At 45.1% G+C, this 20295-nt stretch overlaps 1 protein-coding gene across 3 annotated transcripts in view; it reads left to right on the top strand.

The window, feature by feature from the left end:
- usp10 (ubiquitin specific peptidase 10) overlaps positions 1-19822 on the top strand; it is a 53943-nt gene extending 34121 nt beyond the window's left edge. For 2 of the 3 annotated variants that reach the window (XM_079497693.1, XM_079497691.1), the window contains 9 exons: positions 887-996; positions 1371-1429; positions 1765-1868; positions 2198-2297; positions 2469-2649; positions 6243-6408; positions 10022-10166; positions 10429-10494; positions 19082-19822. In XM_079497693.1, coding sequence (XP_079353819.1) covers positions 887-996; positions 1371-1429; positions 1765-1868; positions 2198-2297; positions 2469-2649; positions 6243-6408; positions 10022-10166; positions 10429-10494; positions 19082-19269 — 1119 coding nt within the window. In that variant the 3' untranslated portion in view covers positions 19270-19822. The remainder of the gene's footprint in view (positions 1-886; positions 997-1370; positions 1430-1764; positions 1869-2197; positions 2298-2468; positions 2650-6242; positions 6409-10021; positions 10167-10428; positions 10495-19081) is intronic. The other variant, XM_079497692.1, reaches the window with a different exon arrangement.
- The last annotated feature ends 473 nt before the right edge of the window (positions 19823-20295 follow it).

The raw sequence follows: 20295 nt of genomic DNA, 5'->3' as shown, positions 1-20295 counted from the left end.
TTAAAACAAGAGACATGGCCAAGCCAAGAAATGTCGTTTCAATGATGAATCTCACCCAAGCCATTTTAAAGTCAGAAACTCAAGGACACATCATTCAGAAACTTTCTTGCTAATGTGGCAAGTGTCTGGTGAGGGTGGAAAAACACTAATGAATGAATTAACGCCTACAATTCCTGTAGTATCCATTTTTAAGGCATCCTAAATTTAAAGGCTAATGAGCTTATGCTACTGCTGTAACAAAATTACATTGTGTGTGTGTGTGTGTGTGTGTGTGTGTGTGTGTGTGTGTGTGTTAGGGCATTAAGCAACTAGTCGACTAGTTTACTAGTCGACTAGTTTACTAGTCGACTAGTAAATCCACTAGTTGACCTTGTTAGTACTAGTTGACTAGTTGATAAGAAAAAATATATATTTTTATTTTTTTCCCGATTTTGTAGGCCTCAAGATCAGGTAGATTATAGTTATAGTCACCATGTACACAGTTTTTCAATGTACAAATATTTATTTCCCCAAAAAAAAAAATATATTTTATTTTATTTTTTACATATAGGTAGTTAAACAACTAGTCGACTAGTAAACTAGGCAACTAGTCAACTAGTAAAAATGACTAGAAGTGAATGCCCGTGTGTGTGTGTGTGTGTGTGTGTGTGTAATATATATATATATATATATATATATATATATATATATATATATAGCGCTCAATATGTAACTACCAGCAGCTAAAGACTGGGTTTGAGACATGCGTTCCAGTTTTCTAGCACATGAAATTATTACATTTTCCCTTTAGTTCGTCCACAGTTTATATTCAGTTTTTTGTTGTTTTGGAAGTGCTGTCTTACTACTGTTCTGCATGACGGTTTGTCCCTTGACTCGGAGCCCTCAGACCCTCCAGGCCCTGATTGCGTGTCCCCCCATGTATCACCTAATGAAGTCTATCCCTCTGCATAATGAAACGCAGAGACTGTGCACCTCCACCCCCATGATAGACAACTTGTAAGTAATGTGACGCAGAGCACAATTCACACTTGACCCATTTTGACCTGAGATCAGATTCTAAAAATGTCTTCTACATCCTGACAGTTTTCTGAAAAAGCTATGTTTCTATGTCGGTCGTTCTTCGATTTTTCAAAAATAGCAGACCTACAAGCTCATAGCGCGCCACTCGGTGGCGCGCTATGAGCTTGTAGATCTGCTAATAGCAGATCTGCTAATAGCTTAAAGCATAACATATAGCTTACACCAAAAGGGGTTCCCGCCCAAAATGGGTTAAGTTATATGCATGGACTGAACGCTGGATTCATGTAGGAATTCAGTTGATAAATGTCTTACCCTGTTAAGTCACATTGTCGTTCTTTTGTGTGCCACAGCGTACGGCTTGTGAATGAGTTCAACAACATGCCTGTGCCATCTAAAGCCAAACAGCAAGGTAAGACGCATGACCGCATCTCTAAATCCTAATCGACAGAAGTCTTGAAGTCAAACCTAAGCCCCCTGGGTCATTTTAGTTCTCCATTCGAAATATATGAAATCTATTCAAAAATAGGAACACAGTTCTTACTTGTGATGCTAAAAAGACTATGATTTAGAATGGGGGAAAACAGCCCTGCGACCCAAGGGTGTAGCGATAACGGAAATGACGTCAGACTTCGGTACTCTATTATCCTCTATGTGTTGGTATATATTTACTTATTTATTACAATGTTTCTTCCGGTGTCACTAATTACGATTATGACATCATTGACATTTCACTATTTTCCACAGCAGCTGGTGATAAGATAACGAAAGACATTCGACCCGGTGTACCGTTTGAGCCAACATACATTTACAGACTGCTCACTCTCATCAAGTCCAGCCTCTCTGAGAAGGTATGTACTGTACTTCCGCTTCTGCACTGAAGAGATAACGCTATGATTACAAACTGTAAATGCCGTTGGCAGGCTGTTATCAAACTGGGACAAATTGTTACTGAAGAAAATGTACAGGTTCAGAAATTCAAAAAGGCTTTTATTAATAGGTGAACACACCTGCATTGAGTCCACACATCCGTTATGCCAAGTCAAACCTCATTCATAATTCTAATTAATTACGTTAAAAATGTCTGAATCATGAGTCAGTGCTGTTAACATTGGAGAGCCTCTCCAATGTTAACAGCACTTGGCAGAATCTATTAATTAGAGCTGATGACTGTTCCCAGGGTCGACAAGAGGACGCTGAAGAGTACCTGGGCTTCACTCTTAATGGATTGCATGAAGAGATGCTGGCTTTGAAAAAACTAATCTCGCCTCAGGAAGAGAGTAAGTACAGTGAGTCTGTTTTTAAGCTGGGGAGAAACACTTTGGTGGACATGCTTAGAAACATAATTGATTCCCCTAGTGTTTGTTGCAATTCAGGTTGTGTTTCTGCTTTTCCAGGCCAATGTGCATACCTTTTTATTGGTTGTTCTTTCCTCTGTGTTGATGCAACAGAGACTCCTACTCCCAATGGCCCTGAGACCCAGCCAGCTGTGGAAGAAGAACCTGCTGATAAGGAAGAAGAAGGGAGCGAGGATGAGTGGGAACAGGTTGGCCCCCGAAACAAGACCTCCATCACTCGCCAAGCCGATTTTGTCCGCACGCCTATCACCGACATATTTGGTGGGCACATCAGGTAAGCTAGCTGATGGCGCCTGTGAAAGAAAGAAAGTGAAGTTTAGCTAGAAGGATCTGATGTTTTTGCATCGCAAGTAGAGTTCTCAACGGGCCTGAAAATGAAGGCCCGGCCCTAACTGGGCCCTAACTGATCAGGCCCGAGGCCCGACCCGACTAATTAGCATTTGATAACTCTACACAAAGTGAAACGTCAGTCTTCATTAATAGATTAATACACACACAGACAGAACAAAACTATAATTTGTATTATTATAAAAAAATGCATTTTATTAAAAAAAAAAAAATCCCATGGAGACCGAGGCCCGGCCCGGCCCGGCCCTACTGATTAGCATACATTTTAGGCCCGGCCCTAAAACGTCGGGTCGGGCCTGGTTGGGTTTGGGCAGAGTTTGAGAACTCTAATCTCAACTGCGCCTCATGGCATTTCTATGGAGAAACACCGGTGGCTTGGACCCATTTCTCTGCCTAAGCTGCAGTGATTGTCAGTGTTTCTTTTCTTCTTGCCCTGAGCTTATTTTTCTTATTGCCGAGTAGGAGAGCTGTGGTGTGGAAGCAGTGGTGTCCTTGCGTTTCTTTTGCTTGGCTGTGGCTCTGTTGCAAGTTAATACGAAGGGCTGAAAGAGCATAGTGCCATCTTTATCTGGGCCCCCTGTGTTGGCTGTACTGCTGCTGCTGGCCCAGTGCTCTAGACCCTGATCAGGGTGCCATCACAAACAGGCTTGCTACCAGCCACCTCTAGCGTCTCTCTGGACCGGGACCATAGCCCTTGAGAATTAAAGCCATTGTGGGCTGCCTGTGGCCGTGGCCGAGGTGTGGGGCACACATTCACAAATAAAGAATCACAAAACAACTTTGAAAGCAAAGAACCTGTGAGGGTGTACCCATCCTAAATGACTGTCTACTCTATGGGGTTCTGGTCTGGCTTGATTCCAGGCCTTACTGGATACACATGGGATTATTTTCTCAGAATCGGTAACAACCAGAGGGAAAGTACAGTGGTTGATTTTCATCGAGCACTGTAGTTGTACACCCGCTGAGGTTTTCAGCCACCGAGTTGAGAGTAAATGTGACCCAGCCTGACTGAGGGGCTGCCATTGGATTTTATTTCATTTTTTCATGTCATATAATGGCTTCAAATTGACATATTGGTTGTGTAGTTTGACCCACTATTCTTTTTAGATATGGCTTATATCTTGCAGGACTAGAGCTAGCAGAGAAAACCAGCTTGAAGCATTCAGTTCTGATCTGTGACTTTAGGGGGAGCTGTTTTCCCTTCATTCCAATTTCCTCCAGCAGTCCTCCACCAGTGTTGCCATGTATGCTTATTATTAGTTGTTTATCTGGGATTGTTTCTAAAACAGTGGTTTTCAGTCTGTGCGGTCAGGGGACCACCAGTGGTCCCTGAGGGGATTCCAGGTGGTCTCCCTCCACATAAGGCTCCATTTGGTTGTCAACCAAATGGAGTTAAATTAGTTAAATTATTGTTAAACATCTGGCATTACTTATTTTACAAAAACGTCTACACAATTGGAGAATGTAGAATTGTTATTTTGAAAGTTTCTCTCCTAGAGGGGGGAGGGGGAGGGGGTAAAATGTGGCTACTCTAACAAAAAAATAAAATATACGATCAGTCGTATTGAAACTCTTCAGAATGCACCTGGAGATGCTCCACAAAGGGAAGACTGATTTTTGTAGTTCCACAGAATGCTTCTCATGCTTCAGTTCATACTGTTTTCATACCAGAAAATGTGCCAAACGCTCTGTAGGTTCACTCAGTCTCTTAATTTCTAACCTATTGGAGTTTCTTTGTGATGAAGATTGGAGTGCCCTAGCCTATGGGAATTAAACTGATTATCCCATTTTGACCTGAGATCAGATTCTAAATCCTGACAGTTTTCTGAAAAAGCTATGTTTCTATGTCAGTCGATTTTTCAAAAATAGAAGACCTACAAGCTTGTGAGCTGGTAGATCTGCTATTTTTCAATAGCCAAAGCATAACATAATGCTAACACCAAAAGGGGTTCCCGCCCAAAATGGGTTAATGGCAATTAGACCAATTGGAATCCAATCGAAAGCTATAATCCCTAAGCAATTTTGATATGTTATGAGGGGATGAGATGGGATGAGAAAAGATGTTAAGCTTTTGGACAAATGGAAGTGCAAAGTGATTATTAATGTGGACGTAATATCTCGTATGCCCTGCGCACGTGATTTGTTAAGCCAAATTGTATTCTCATAACAGTCCCGTTCATTAGAAACCCCCTTTGGCCTCCTGGGAAAACACTCCCTGAGAGAGTGTTACCTAGGTGCTTTAACCCATTTTGGACTGAGGTCCATTAAAAAAAAAACTAAAAAAGGCTTCTAAATCCTAAAAGAAATCTGAAAAACCTATGTTTCTATGTCAGTGGTGCTCAACCTTTTTCATGTCAAGGACCCCCAGAATTATCTCTATTGGGCCACGGACCCCCATCTCAAAATATGTAGTTCCAGGGACCCCCCAGAAGCAAATATTTGAGTTAAAAAAGTTCGCTCTGAAAAATATATTCAATGATTTGCGCCACATTTTTACGATTTTTCAAAAATAGCAGACCTACAAGCTCGTAGCGCGCCACTCGGTGGCGCGCTATGAGCTTGTAGATCTGCTATTTTTCAATGGCTAAATTATAACATGTTTAAAACACAAAGGGGTTCCCGCCCCAAAATGGGTTAACTCAGGGGTTCCCAACCTTTCTGTTATCACGCGGCTGCACTGCTCTAATATTATATCACACCATAATGTTATATCGTTGATCTACAGTAAATGGCGTTATATTAACAAGGATATGGTATGATTTAAAAAAATGGTTAGGCCTACGTCTTTTTCATTCAGAAATTACTTTGGGCATGTGGAAAACTTTAGTTAAACATGCAGAGTGACGCATTACTTTACCTGGGTTACATCATCTTCTGATACTTGATTGATTGATTGAAACCTTTATTTATTCTCGAAAGCAATTGAGGTTCTCCCTCATTTTCAATGCTGCCGAGATTACAAACATTTTATGAAACAGTTTAAGACATAAAACACAAATCAAAACTTCATGTAAGGAGACTAAGTGTGTGTGTGTGTGTGTGTGTGTGTGTGTGTGTGTGATTTGTATATGGACACTTGTTTTACAACCAAACTTATGAAATTTCAGCTTCTGGTGGAACGTATTATGGCCTTGGGATATAACTGTCAACTTATTGTCCTTGTATTTGGAAGTCTGGGCCATGTCCATAAACTTGTGCTCAGGGGTCTGCAATTGGGTGGATTGCAAAAGACAAATGCAAAAAAGCTGGCTAAATACTGTTCTGTCTCAGCTATTATGGGCAGTCTGTCTATCTGGAGAAGGCGTTGTTTCATTTATCCCTAGGTGTTAAGCATGTGCAGCAACTATATCTGGTTGGACCATATAATGTAACCTAATTCTGATCAGTGTTTGGGTCTATTGTATTGCGCCTCTTGTGCAGATCCAATTAAAGTGTGTGTGTGTGTGTGTGTGTGTGTGTGTGTGTGTGTGTGTGTGTGTGTGTGTGTGTGTGTGACTGTGTGTGTGTGTGCGTCCTCAGGTCGGTGGTGTACCAACAGAACTCCAAGGAGTCGGCCACCCTGCAGCCCTTCTTTACCTTACAACTGGACATTCAGTCGGAGAAGATCCGTACGGTCCAGGAAGCCCTGGAGACCCTGGTCGCACGGGAGTCAGTCCAGGGCTACACTACTAAGAGCAAGCAGGAGGTACGTACGCCTTTAACCCATTTTGACCTGAGATCAGATTCTAAAACATGAATGTCTTCTACATCCTGACAGTTTCCTGAAAAAGCTATGTTTCTATGTCAGTCGTTCTTCGATTTTTCAAAAATAGCAGACCTACAAGCTCGTAGCGCGCCACTCTGTGGCGTGCTATGAGCTTGTAGATCTGCTATTTTTCAATAGCTAAAGCATAACATAATGCTAACACCAAAAGGGGTTCCCGCCCAAAATTGGGTTAATCTTCCTCAGACTACATTTGGGGTTTTGGTCGCTTTTGACATCAGTGTTGTGCAAGATTTGTTTAGTGAATCGCAATGTGTGTTTACAAATTGAATGAAAAGGACTAAGGAGATTTTGGTACAAACATTCTGAATTTGGATTGCACCAATGCTGCGGCTGAAATTGCCATTCTCTGCAAATTGCCAATGAAAATTGTCTTTGTTGAGACGGTAGTTTGAAAAGTGACTTTAAAATATCTCTATTACTGTGACTATTATTCTCCGACCTAAAATGTATCTTGGATGAAATGTGGAAAAGTTACCAAAACACATTGTCGATTAAGTATTATATCCAGTTTAAATCCTCTTTTCGTGTGGTGCAACCACTCTCTTACGGAGCTGTGTGGGTGGGTGGCTGGCTGGCTGGCTGGCTGGGTCTGAGCACGAAAACACCACCTGTGGGCAACCTAACAAACACACACACACGCCCATATTAACTGTAAATATGATGATTTTGGGTGTGACAGTACAGTAGAGGGTACAGTAGAGGGACCCCCACACGGTAACTGTCATTTCTCAACCGTTTCTAACGTGGGGCGGCACGCCGGAACCGGCCTGGGCGCGTTCCTGGGAGTCTGGATGACCCCCCCCCCCCACATGGAGTTGCACCACTCACTTCACACGGGTGTGATTTTTTTTTTAAATTATTATTATTGGGTTTCTGGGCATGTTACAAAAAATCACACCTGTGTGAACTGAGTGGTGTAAGGTCTTATATAGACTGATCAGCTGTGGTCTGACGTAATGAAATCACACCCGTGTGAACTAAGTGACCATAGCAACCGTGCTCATTTTTTGGTACGAACAGACAGACAGACAAACTAACAAAGCCAGTCGTAGGAGTGGTTTACACCACTCAAAAACATAAATCTCATGGCATTAGCTGCTGCTTCCATTGGTGTGTGGACACTAGCGAAAGGTTTCCCCTGCATGCCCTAAGGGGATAGTACTGAAGGAAATCTATTTGTTTGAAAACCACATTGTTGAAGAACGGAGAGCTTTTAGCATATTGACAGAGCTGCTGATGGGCACATCTGCTCTACAGCTGGACAGTGGAGCCTCTTTGCCATGCATTGTTTTACTGGCATGCCCATCTTTCTGGTCTGGAGCTGTTACCTTGTGTTTTACTGGCATGCCCATCTTTCTGGTCTAGAGCTGGTTTTACTGGCATGCCCATCTTTCTGGTCTAGAGCTGGTTTTACTGGCATGCCCATCTTTCTGGTCTAGAGCTGTTACCTTGTGTTTTACTGGCATGCCCATCTTTCTGGTCTAGAGCTGTTACCCTGTGTTTTACTGGCATGCCCATCTTTCTGGTCTAGAGCTGTTACCCTGTGTTTTCCAGTGGTGGACAAAGTGCTCAACCCCAGTACCTGAATCAGAGTACAGATACTGCTGGTCTCAACCCCTGGTCTCAACCCCAGTACCTGAGTCAGAGTATAGATACTGCTGGTCTAAACCCCAGTACCTGAATCAAAGTACAGATACTGCTGGTCTCAACCCCAGTACCTGAGTCAGAGTATAGATACTCCTGGTCTAAACCCCAGTACCTGAGTCAGAGTATAGATACTCCTGGTCTCAACCCCAGTACCTGAGTCAAAGTACAGATACTCCTGGTCTCAACCCCAGTACCTGAGTCAGAGTATAGATACTCCTGGTTTCAACCCCAGTACCTGAGTCAGAGTATAGATACTCCTGGTCTCAACCCCAGTACCTGAGTCAGAGTACAGATACTCCTGGTCTCAACCCCAGTACCTGAGTCAGAGTATAGATACTCCTGGTTTCAACCCCAGTATCTGAGTCAAAGTATAGATACTCCTGGTTTCAACCCCAGTACCTGAGTCAGAGTATAGATACTCCTGGTCTCAACCCCAGTACCTGAGTCAGAGTACAGATACTCCTGGTCTCAACCCCAGTACCTGAGTCAGAGTATAGATACTCCTGGTCTCAACCCCAGTACCTGAGTCAAAGAATAGATACTCCTGGTCAAATATGACTCGGACTACGAGTGAAAGTTCCTCTTTTAAATTTGTAAAAAATTTGAAAGTACATTTTCTCAATGGACAGCTGTATTAAAATTTAGACATTTCCCACCAAAATAAACTCGTATTTCCAGAAATGTTCAACAAATATCAATAATTGTGAAGATAGAATATCTACAAGCTCACAACGTGTCACGTGTCGACTGGAGTCACAGGCTAACGCTGCGTTTACACGGCGGGTGCAAAGATAGTCTACCATTCATTTTCAGTAGAAGCCAGTGACGTGGACCTACAAAAGATATAAAGCTACAAATAAGTTGAACTGGCTTCAACTTCAGATACAAAGTGACAAATATGCGGTGAATCTTTGCATCTTTGCATCTGCCAAATGTGATTCATGAGTCGCTGGATCAAAGCTCTCAACAGGCAAGTGTTTCTGACAAATGTAAGACCAAAGCTAAAGGCTTCATTGTGTTTTTTTGTGCAGTTTTGTTTGGAAATTAAAAGATTAATGAAGATTTAATGTAATGTAGCCCTTTGGCCGTTGTAATAGACCAATTATTTGTTTACAAACATTGAGACTGGTCGCAGGGTGACTGTTTCATGTAATCAATTCCCAACAGATCTCCAAACCTGTTCTTTTGGGAATCACTGGTTTCAGTTAAATCTACCTCTTGTGTGTTGGCTAGTGAGGTGCACCCTATGGAGACATTTATACTTCATTGCGCAACAGTATTGCGCACAGAGAACAGCATAAACCCGATGCAAGTTGATGGGCTGCAGCTGTACGTGCACGAGCAGGCTCTGCTGCAGCTGTACGTGCACGAGCAGGCTCTGCTGCAGCTGTACGTGCACGAGCAGGCTCTGCTGCAGCTGTACGTGCACGAGCAGGCTCTGCTGCCGTGATCATAGCGCTCCCTGTGTTGTTGTGACAGCGACTGTAGGTGTGGTTTTGAGGACAACTGCTTTGGATTGCTATTATTGTTCACACACAACGGAAACCAAGGATTATATATTTCAAGGGCGAGAGATCTATTATAAAAATCCTAATCATTCTTCCTCCACAATGGGAGAAAATCAGCATATGAAAGTTTGATGGTGCATTTTTACACGTGAGTGCAGTTAGAACTTTTCCATGCGAGTGGTGGTGGGGTTCATGTGGTGCCGGCCTGCGCGCGCAATGCTGGTGCTGATCAGTGTGACGTCGTCTGATAAGGCGTCTACTTGTCCCTCCTATTCTTAATCTCTATATTTAGATATATATTGTTCCATCCACAATTTATCAACATCTTTTCATGCCTTTTATTCTTTATAACATCTCTTTTCTGTTCTTTATTCCAGATTGAGATCAGTCGAAGAGTAACTCTTGAAGAGCTCCCTCCAGTGCTTGTGCTCCATCTCAAGAGGTTCGTGTTTGAGAAAACTGGAGGCTGCCAGAAACTGGTCAAGAACATCGATTACCCTGTTGACCTGGAAATCAGCAAAGGTACGAACTATGCATTGACCACTTTTGCTTGTCTCACAGGAACCCCACTGAACTCACATGCATACAGTTCTAGTTGGCACACTAGAGCCTTACCGATCTATTATACACCCGCAATTATTTGACATTTTGGATGAAGCTTTCGAGTTTTGAATAGGATTATTGAAATGTTAATTTTCACAGGAAATTGTATTTGTGGCCTTGTGCTTCGGGTACATTGATTCATTAATTATTCTCTCGATTTATTTGTTATTTTTTTTTTCAGACCTCTTGTCCTCTGGAGTGCGAAGCAAAGTTGTAAAAGGCCAAAGAACGTACAGGCTCTTTGCAGGTATGTGATGTATTGTACTGTGCTTCAGTCTGAGATGAGATTCAATTTATTGTCAATGTACAGTACAAGTACAGCACGCATCTCACCAATAGTGCAAACATGTCAGTAAGGAGGAGGATACATTAATTACAGTAGTAACAGTAGATATGGTCTTTGAAGGCATGTGGCGTATTGTGCTGTGCTTCAGTCTTTGAAGGCATGTGGCGTATTGGCCACCCATACTATGCTGTATTGTACTGTGCTTCAGTCAGATAATGCACAGTCTTTGAAGGCATGTGGCGTATTGGCCACCCATACTATGCTGTATTGTACTACAACTCTAAACATGACTTCAGTCAGAGTAGTAGGAGTATTAGAAGTCGTTACTGCCGGGCCTCTCGCCACGAACACTGGACCCTTCACGGTGGTGGGCTGGAACCTTAACCCTTCACAGTGGTGGGCTGGAACCTTAACCCTTCACAGTGGTGGGCTGGAACCTTAACCCTTCACAGTGGTGGGCTGGAACCTTAACCCTTCACGGTGGTGGGCTGGAACCTTAACCCTTCACAGTGGTGGGCTGGAACCTTAACCCTTCACAGTGGTGGGCTGGAACCTTAACCCTTCACGGTGGTGGGCTGGAACCTTAACCCTTCACAGTGGTGGGCTGGAACCTTAACCCTTCACAGTGGTGGGCTGGAACCTTAACCCTTCACAGTGGTGGGCTGGAACCTTAACCCTTCACGGTGGTGGGCTGGAACCTTAACCCTTCACAGTGGTGGGCTGGAACCTTAACCCTTCACAGTGGTGGGCTGGAACCTTAACCCTTCACAGTGGTGGGCTGGAACCTTAACCCTTCACAGTGGTGGGCTGGAACCTTAACCCTTCACAGTGGTGGGCTGGAACCTTAACCCCTCACGGTGGTGGGCTGGAACCTTAACCCTTCACGGTGGTGGGTTGGAACCTTAACCCTTCACGGTGGTGGGCTGGAACCTTAACCCTTCACGGTGGTGGGCTGGAACCTTAACCCTTCACGGTGTTGGGTTGGAACCTTAACCCTTCACGGTGGTGGGCTGGAACCTTAACCCTTCACGGTGGTGGGCTGGAACCTTAACCCTTCACGGTGGTGGGCTGGAACCTTAACCCTTCACGGTGGTGGGCTGGAACCTTAACCCTTCACAGTGGTGGGCTGGAACCTTAACCCTTCACAGTGGTGGGCTGGAACCTTAACCCTTCACGGTGGTGGGCTGGAACCTTAACCCTTCACGGTGGTGGGCTGGAACCTTCACGGTGGTGGGCTGGAACCTTAACCCTTCACGGTGGTGGTGCTGGAACCTTAACCCTTCACGGTGGTGGGTTGGAACCTTAACCCTTCACGGTGGAGGGCTGGAACCTTAACCCTTCACGGTGGAGGGCTGGAACCTTAACCCTTCACGGTGGTGGTGCTGGAACCTTAACCCTTCACGGTGGTGGGTTGGAACCTTAACCCTTCACAGTGGTGGGCTGGAACCTTAACCCTTCACGGTGGTGGGTTGGAACCTTAACCCTTCACGGTGGAGGGCTGGAACCTTAACCCTTCACGGTGGTGGGCTGGAACCTTAACCCTTCACGGTGGTGGGCTGGAACCTTAACCCTTCACGGTGGTGGGCGGGAACCTTAACCCTTCACGGTGGTGGGCGGGAACCTTAACCCTTCACGGTGGTGGGCTGGAACCTGAACCCTTCGGTGGTGGGCTGGAACCTTAACCCTTCACGGTGGTGGGCTGGAACCTTAACCCTTCACGGTGGTGGGCTGGAACCTTAACCCTTCACGGTGGTGGGCGGGAACCTTAACCCTTCACGGTGGTGGGCGGGAACCTTAACCCTTCACGGTGGTGGGCTGGAACCTTAACCCTTCACGGTGGTGGGCGGGAACCTTAACCCTTCACGGTGGTGGGCGGGAACCTTAACCCTTCACGGTGGTGGGCTGGAACCTTAACCCTTCACGGTGGTGGGCTGGAACCTTAACCCTTCACGGTGGTGGGCTGGAACCTTAACCCTTCAGGGTGGTGGGCTGGAACCTTAACCCTTCACGGTGGTGGGCTGGAACCTTAACCCTTCAGGGTGGTGGGTTGGAACCTTAACCCTTCACGGTGGTGGGCTGGAACCTTAACCCTGTGTCACAGGGACACTGAACCCTTCACGGTGGTGGGCTGGAACCGTAACCCTGTGTCACAGCAGGGACACTCCCCACTTATAGGGCTCTTTAATCTGTCTGGGAATAATTCCATCTTTACATAATCACTCTGCTTCTATTATAACTTTGGGGGGGGGACTTCGCCCCACAAAGCTTTATATAATTCAAAATTTGACCTTTTGTTTGTAATTTTACACGAATCTTTGTGCATACTTTTAGATAGATTTCTATAGCTGCGGTAGTTATAATTCCCGACGAGGGTGACTCTGTATTGCTGACTTCCTCCGGATTCTAGCCCATATTGGAGCCCTTTTCACTGTCCGACAGGTCCACATATTGGAGCCCTTTTCACTGTTCGACAGGTCCACATATTGGAGCCCTTTTCACTGTTCGACAGGTCCACATATTGAAGCCCTTTTCACTGTCCTGCAGGTCCATATTGGAGCCCTTTTCACTGTCCGACAGGTCCACATATTGGAGCCCTTTTCACTGTCCGACAGGTCCACATTAGAGCCCTTTTCACTGTCCGACAGGTCCACATATTAGAGCCCTTTTCACTGTCCGACAGGTCCACATATTAGAGCCCTTTTCACTGTCCGACAGGTCCACATATTGAAGCCCTTTTCACTGTCCGACAGGTCCACATATTAGAGCCCTTTTCACTGTCCGACAGGTCCACATATTGGAGCCCTTTTCACTGTCCGACAGGTCCACATATTAGAGCCCTTTTCACTGTCCGACAGGTCCACATATTGGAGCCCTTTTCACTGTCCGACAGGTCCACATATTGAAGCCCTTTTCACTGTCCGACAGGTCCACATATTGGAGCCCTTTTCACTGTCCGACAGGTCCACATATTGGAGCCCTTTTCACTGTCCGACAGGTCCACATATTGGAGCCCTTTTCACTGTCCGACAGGTCCACATATTAGAGCCCTTTTCACTGTCCGACAGGTCCACATATTAGAGCCCTTTTCACTGTCCGACAGGTCCACATATTAGAGCCCTTTTCACTGTCCGACAGGTCCACATATTGGAGCCCTTTTCACTGTCCGACAGGTCCACATATTGGAGCCCTTTTCACTGTCCGACAGGTCCACATATTAGAGCCCTTTTCACTGTCCGACAGGTCCACATATTGAAGCCCTTTTCACTGTCCGACAGGTCCACATTAGAGCCCTTTTCACTGTCCGACAGGTCCACATATGGGACCCCTTTTCACTGTCCGACAGGTCCACATATTGAAGCCCTTTTCACTGTCCGACAGGTCCACATATTGGAGCCCTTTTCACTGTCCGACAGGTCCACATATTGGAGCCCTTTTCACTGTCCGACAGGTCCACATATTGAAGCCCTTTTCACTGTACGACAGGTCCACATATTGGAGCCCTTTTCACTGTCCGACAGGTCCACATATTGAAGCCCTTTTCACTGTCCGACAGGTCCACATTAGAGCCCTTTTCACTGTCCGACAGGTCCACATATTGGAGCCCTTTTCACTGTCCGACAGGTCCACATATTGAAGCCCTTTTCACTGTCCGACAGGTCCACATATTAGAGCCCTTTTCACTGTCCGACAGGTCCACATATTGGAGCCCTTTTCACTGTCCGACAGGTCCACATATTAGAGCCCTTTTCACTGTCCGACAGGTCCACATATTGGAGCCCTTTTCACTGTCCGACAGGTCCACATATTGAAGCCCTTTTCACTGTCCGACAGGTCCACATATTAGAGCCCTTTTCACTGTCCGACAGGTCCACATTAGAGCCCTTTTCACTGTCCGACAGGTCCACATATTGGAGCCCTTTTCACTGTCCGACAGGTCCACATATTGGAGCCCTTTTCACTGTCCGACAGGTCCACATATTGAAGCCCTTTTCACTGTCCGACAGGTCCACATATTGGAGCCCTTTTCACTGTCCGACAGGTCCACATATTGAAGCCCTTTTCACTGTCCGACAGGTCCACATTAGAGCCCTTTTCACTGTCCGACAGGTCCACATATTAGAGCCCTTTTCACTGTCCGACAGGTCCACATATTGAAGCCCTTTTCACTGTCCGACAGGTCCACATATTAGAGCCCTTTTCACTGTCCGACAGGTCCACATATTGAAGCCCTTTTCACTGTCCGACAGGTCCACATATTAGAGCCCTTTTCACTGTCCGACAGGTCCACATATTAGAGCCCTTTTCACTGTCCGACAGGTCCACATATTGAAGCCCTTTTCACTGTCCGACAGGTCCACATATTAGAGCCCTTTTCACTGTCCGACAGGTCCACATATTGGAGCCCTTTTCACTGTCCGACAGGTCCACATATTGGAGCCCTTTTCACTGTCCGACAGGTCCACATATTAGAGCCCTTTTCACTGTCCGACAGGTCCACATATTGGAGCCCTTTTCACTGTCCGACAGGTCCACATATTGGAGCCCTTTTCACTGTCCGACAGGTCCACATATTGGAGCCCTTTTCACTGTCCGACAGGTCCACATATTGGAGCCCTTTTCACTGTCCGACAGGTCCACATATTGGAGCCCTTTTCACTGTCCGACAGGTCCACATATTAGAGCCCTTTTCACTGTCCGACAGGTCCACATTAGAGCCCTTTTCACTGTCCGACAGGTCCACACATTAGAGCCCTTTTCACTGTCCGACAGGTCCACACATTAGAGCCCTTTTCACTGTCCGGCAGGTCCACATATTGGAGCCCTTTTCACTGTCCGACAGGTCCACACATTAGAGCCCTTTTCACTGTCCGACAGGTCCACATATTAGAGCCCTTTTCACTGTCCGACAGGTCCACATATTGGAGCCCTTTTCACTGTCCGACAGGTCCACATATTGGAGCCCTTTTCACTGTCCGACAGGTCCACATATTGGAGCCCTTTTCACTGTCCGACAGGTCCACATATTGGAGCCCTTTTCACTGTCCGACAGGTCCACATATTGGAGCCCTTTTCACTGTCCGACAGGTCCACATATTAGAGCCCTTTTCACTGTCCGACAGGTCCACATTAGAGCCCTTTTCACTGTCCGACAGGTCCACACATTAGAGCCCTTTTCACTGTCCGACAGGTCCACACATTAGAGCCCTTTTCACTGTCCGGCAGGTCCACATATTGGAGCCCTTTTCACTGTCCGACAGGTCCACACATTAGAGCCCTTTTCACTGTCCGACAGGTCCACATATTAGAGCCCTTTTCACTGTCCGACAGGTCCACATATTGGAGCCCTTTTCACTGTCCGACAGGTCCACATATTGGAGCCCTTTTCACTGTCCGACAGGTCCACATATTGGAGCCCTTTTCACTGTCCGACAGGTCCACATATTGGAGCCCTTTTCACTGTCCGACAGGTCCACATATTGGAGCCCTTTTCACTGTCCGACAGGTCCACATATTAGAGCCCTTTTCACTGTCCGACAGGTCCACATATTGGAGCCCTTTTCACTGTCCGACAGGTCCACATATTAGAGCCCTTTTCACTGTCCGACAGGTCCACATATTAGAGCCCTTTTCACTGTCCGACAGGTCCACATTAGAGCCCTTTTCACTGTCCGACAGGTCCACATATTGGAGCCCTTTTCACTGTCCGACAGGTCCACATATTGGAGCCCTTTTCACTGTCCGACAGGTCCACATTAGAGCCCTTTTCACTGTCCGACAGGTCCACATATTGGAGCCCTTTTCACTGTCCGACAGGTCCACATATTGGAGCCCTTTTCACTGTCCGACAGGTCCACATTAGAGCCCTTTTCACTGTCCGACAGGTCCTCATATGGGATGAAAGGAGCCTTTCATTTGGAACGGCCTGCCTGCCCCCATAACATAAATCCTGTCCTTGCAAGATATGGTTGCCCAGTCCAGCCTACCACCAAAACCTTTTTCATGACATGTATTGAAAAGAACCATTACAATATTGGATTTGTGATTTTATGCCAACTCGTGCCCTGGGGTGTGACCTCCATTGCTTTAGTTATTGTACATTACACAATGAAGGGCCCTACATAGCTGAATACCCCAAATCCCTTTAAAAGCTGCTAATAATTATTATTGGGACCAAACAACTCACCTCTCTGAAATTCTCTTCTCAATTATGTCATACCAGTAATTCTTTGACTTTTATCGCAATCATTTTTGCATAATTGTCAGAAGTCCCATTCATCTGCTGAAACATGTTCTGACATTGACAAACATTTTCAAAATGTGTGAAATAATAGATCTAAAAGCTCACAATTGACTATACTCACACAGCCATTTTGCTCTCACGTCCTATTTGTGGGTTGGGAGAAATGCCACCCGCCAGGGTGCCCAAGTATGATTTAAAAGGATCCCTGGCTAATAAGACAAATATGCCTTAAAACATACTTGCCCTCTATAAATAAAATTACAAAATAAAAAACACCAATATTTTTTCTTTCATAAATGGAGAATCTTTCACTCAATAGGGACTGCTATCCCGTCACGTGTTGATGATGTCATATGTCCATGTGTGGTCTAGCCCTGTGGAATGTATGCAATGCATATGCTAATAAAAACAACATGACATCATCAACTTGCGACAGGAGCAGTCCCTATATATTGAGTGAAAGATTCTCTATTTATGAAAGAAATAAAATATTGATGGTGTTTTTACCTTTAATTCTTAGTTATAGAGGGCAAGTATAGTGTTTTAAGGCATATTTGTCTTATTAGCCAGGGATCCTTTAACCCATTTTGACCTGAGATCAGATTTTAAAAATGTCTTCTAAATCCTGACAGTTTTCTGAAAAAGCTATGTTTCTATGTCAGTCGTTCTTTGATTTTTCAAAAATAGCAGACCTACAAGCTCGTAGCGCGCCACTCGGTGGCACGCTATGAGCTTGTAGATCTGCTATTTTTCAATAGCTAAAGCATAACATAATGCTAACACCAAAAGGGGTTAAAGAGCAAAATGGCCACTGTGTGAATATCACCAAATTCACACGGTGGCCAATTTGCACTGGATTACAATGCATCACATTGCAATGTGTTGTGAGCTTGTAGACTTACTAACTATTTCTGCTTTTAAATGTATGCAATTGTTAAATATAGCCTGTTTAGTACATCCTTTATTTGCCGGTCATTGTGAGTAATTTCTTTGTAAGTTATGTCATATCTACCCTCTGCGTTCACAAAAACACATCGCAATTAGTTGTACGACAATGAATCGTCAAGCAGTGTTTTCGTCGACTAAAACTAAGACGAAAAATGTTCGTCGACTACCTTTTTTCACTGACAAAAACTAAATAAAAACTAAGCTATGATGACTAAAACTAAGACTAAATATATTTACAATTTCGTCAAGAAATAAAAACTAGACTAAAATGTTAGGAAGGGACTAGTGGACAAGAGATCCAGTATACCGGTAAGTCATTTTACACTTGGTTGCATGCTGAAAATAGCAGATCTACAAGCCCACAACGTGTCGCGCGTTGTGAGCTTGTAGATCTGTTATTTTCAGCAAGTGTAAAAACAGTCATTACGACGGCATCAAGGCCCTCAAAATGCATTTTAGTCGACTAAATCACCTGTAGATTTAGTCGACTAAAATCTTGTGATATTTAGTCGACTAAAACTAGACTAACACTAAAATATTCCAGGTGACTAAAATGTGACTGAAACTAAATAAACTATTCAAAAGACTATGACTAAAACTAAAATCAACATTGTCTGCCAAAAACAACACTTTCGTCAAGTAAAGTGTCCTGATGGAGACAGACAGCCCTACTGGTAATTGGACCACATCCTCTCCCCCCCACTGTAACCGTCTTCTCACCCTGCATATGATATCCTCTCCCCCATAGATATTATAAGAAATAGATGCCTCATTTGCCGCTGCAGTTCATTGGAGCGACGTGTATCCCAATGAAGGCGGAAGTGCAGTGCTAAAGGCTTCTCTTTTTTTTAAACAAATCTTTATAACAGTCATGACAATATACATTACAATACAAAACAAACAAACAAACACAAACAACAAAGTTATTAACAATACAACATCAGAGCCAGGGGGGGATTAGATTACTAACAGAAAACATTAAAGAGTGAACACAAAGCAACAGTTCTCCGCAGCTTTCTTATTTAGAAGTGCTGAAGGCATTTGCTGAAGGCGACTGCGTCGCTGCCCGAGTGACGTCACTCATGTGACTCCTCCACGTCTCTCGCTGTCACTCAAGTGACTACTGGCCAATCACAGCGCGTCTTTTCCGGGACTTATGTTACGCACGCGGAAGCTTGACAAGCTTCCGCTTTGCTTCCGCTAATGCTTCCGCCTTCAATTGGTGACACGCGCCTCAGAGGGCGTCTACATATATATGGGCGTCTACATATATATGTCTATGGTCTTCTCACCCTGCCTATGATATCCTCTCCCCCCCACTGTAACTGTCTTCTCACCCTGCCTATGCCCCTCCCACAGTTGTCTACCATCACGGGAACAGCGCGACAGGCGGCCATTACACCACAGATGTCTTCCACATCGGCCTGAACGGCTGGCTGCGCATCGACGACCAGGCAGTGAAGGTCATCAACCAGTACCAGGTGGTCAAGCAGACCATGGAACGCACTGCCTACCTGCTGTACTACCGCCGCGTCGACCTGCTGTAGAGACCGACACCGCCACTACCACACACGCACACACACGCACACTCTGGCATACACAAAACAGTACAAGAATAACATCAACATTCACAACAGACATGCAAATATACACGCAAAAAACACTCATCAACAATACACATACATTTACACATGAGACTGCACACTTGCACCCGCCCGCACGCACGCACGCACACACACACACACACACACACAAACACACACTCACACAGAGACAACACGCATACACACACCCCCATAAAAATACACAAACGCATACACACCAAACTAATGAACAGGAACACTGCCCAACTTCTTCTCTTGCAAGATTTTCCTCTCCCTCCCCCTTGTCCTCGCTTTCCAGAGAACCAGCTTTTCCGACACCTTTTTTTTTTTTCCTTTTTATCTCCTGTTCCGTTTTTCTTTTGGAAGAAGAGAAACGAGCCGTTCAGAAAGATTTCCCTGTGACTGCTTTTCTCTTCTCTGTGCACCACCACTGCTGTTGTGTGTTTTTTTTCTTCTACTTTTTTTTTTAATGCTGCGAGGAGGGACTGTTGAATGACTGGGGGTGGGGTGGGGTGGGGGGGGGGGGGGGGGGGTCGGGGTGAGGGGTATTTTAGGGTCAGGGACCTGAGACTCTTCTCCAACTCTGTGCCCACAACCAGGCTCGGATTGGGATGGGGGCGGGGCCAGGCACAGTGGATTAACAGGATCAACTATCTACCACACCAGGCTACAATTTGGACTGCTGTTTTTTTTCTTTTTTTTTCTCTACTTTTTCTTTCTTTTTTTCTTTTTTTTTCTTATTGAAATGGTGTAGTAATATCAGTGTATTGCCTTTTTAGTAAGGAGAGTCGTTGGCCTAATGGATTTTCAGCAGTGTAAAAAATGTCTGTTGGAGAATTTCCCTCATTCGTTGAAAAGGCCCCCGGCAACCAGCAAAACTACACAGCATTACCATGTTTCTGCACTCCCAGGGTGATGTTCAACCTCACCGCTGCCACCACCTCACCCTCCTCCTCCCTTGTCCATTTC

Source organism: Electrona antarctica (assembly GCF_951216825.1).
Source record: "Electrona antarctica genome assembly, chromosome: 3".
Taxonomy (NCBI): Eukaryota; Metazoa; Chordata; class Actinopteri; order Myctophiformes; family Myctophidae; genus Electrona; species Electrona antarctica.
Note: the sequence above shows the minus strand (reverse complement) of the source record. Positions and strands in the feature narration are given on the sequence as shown.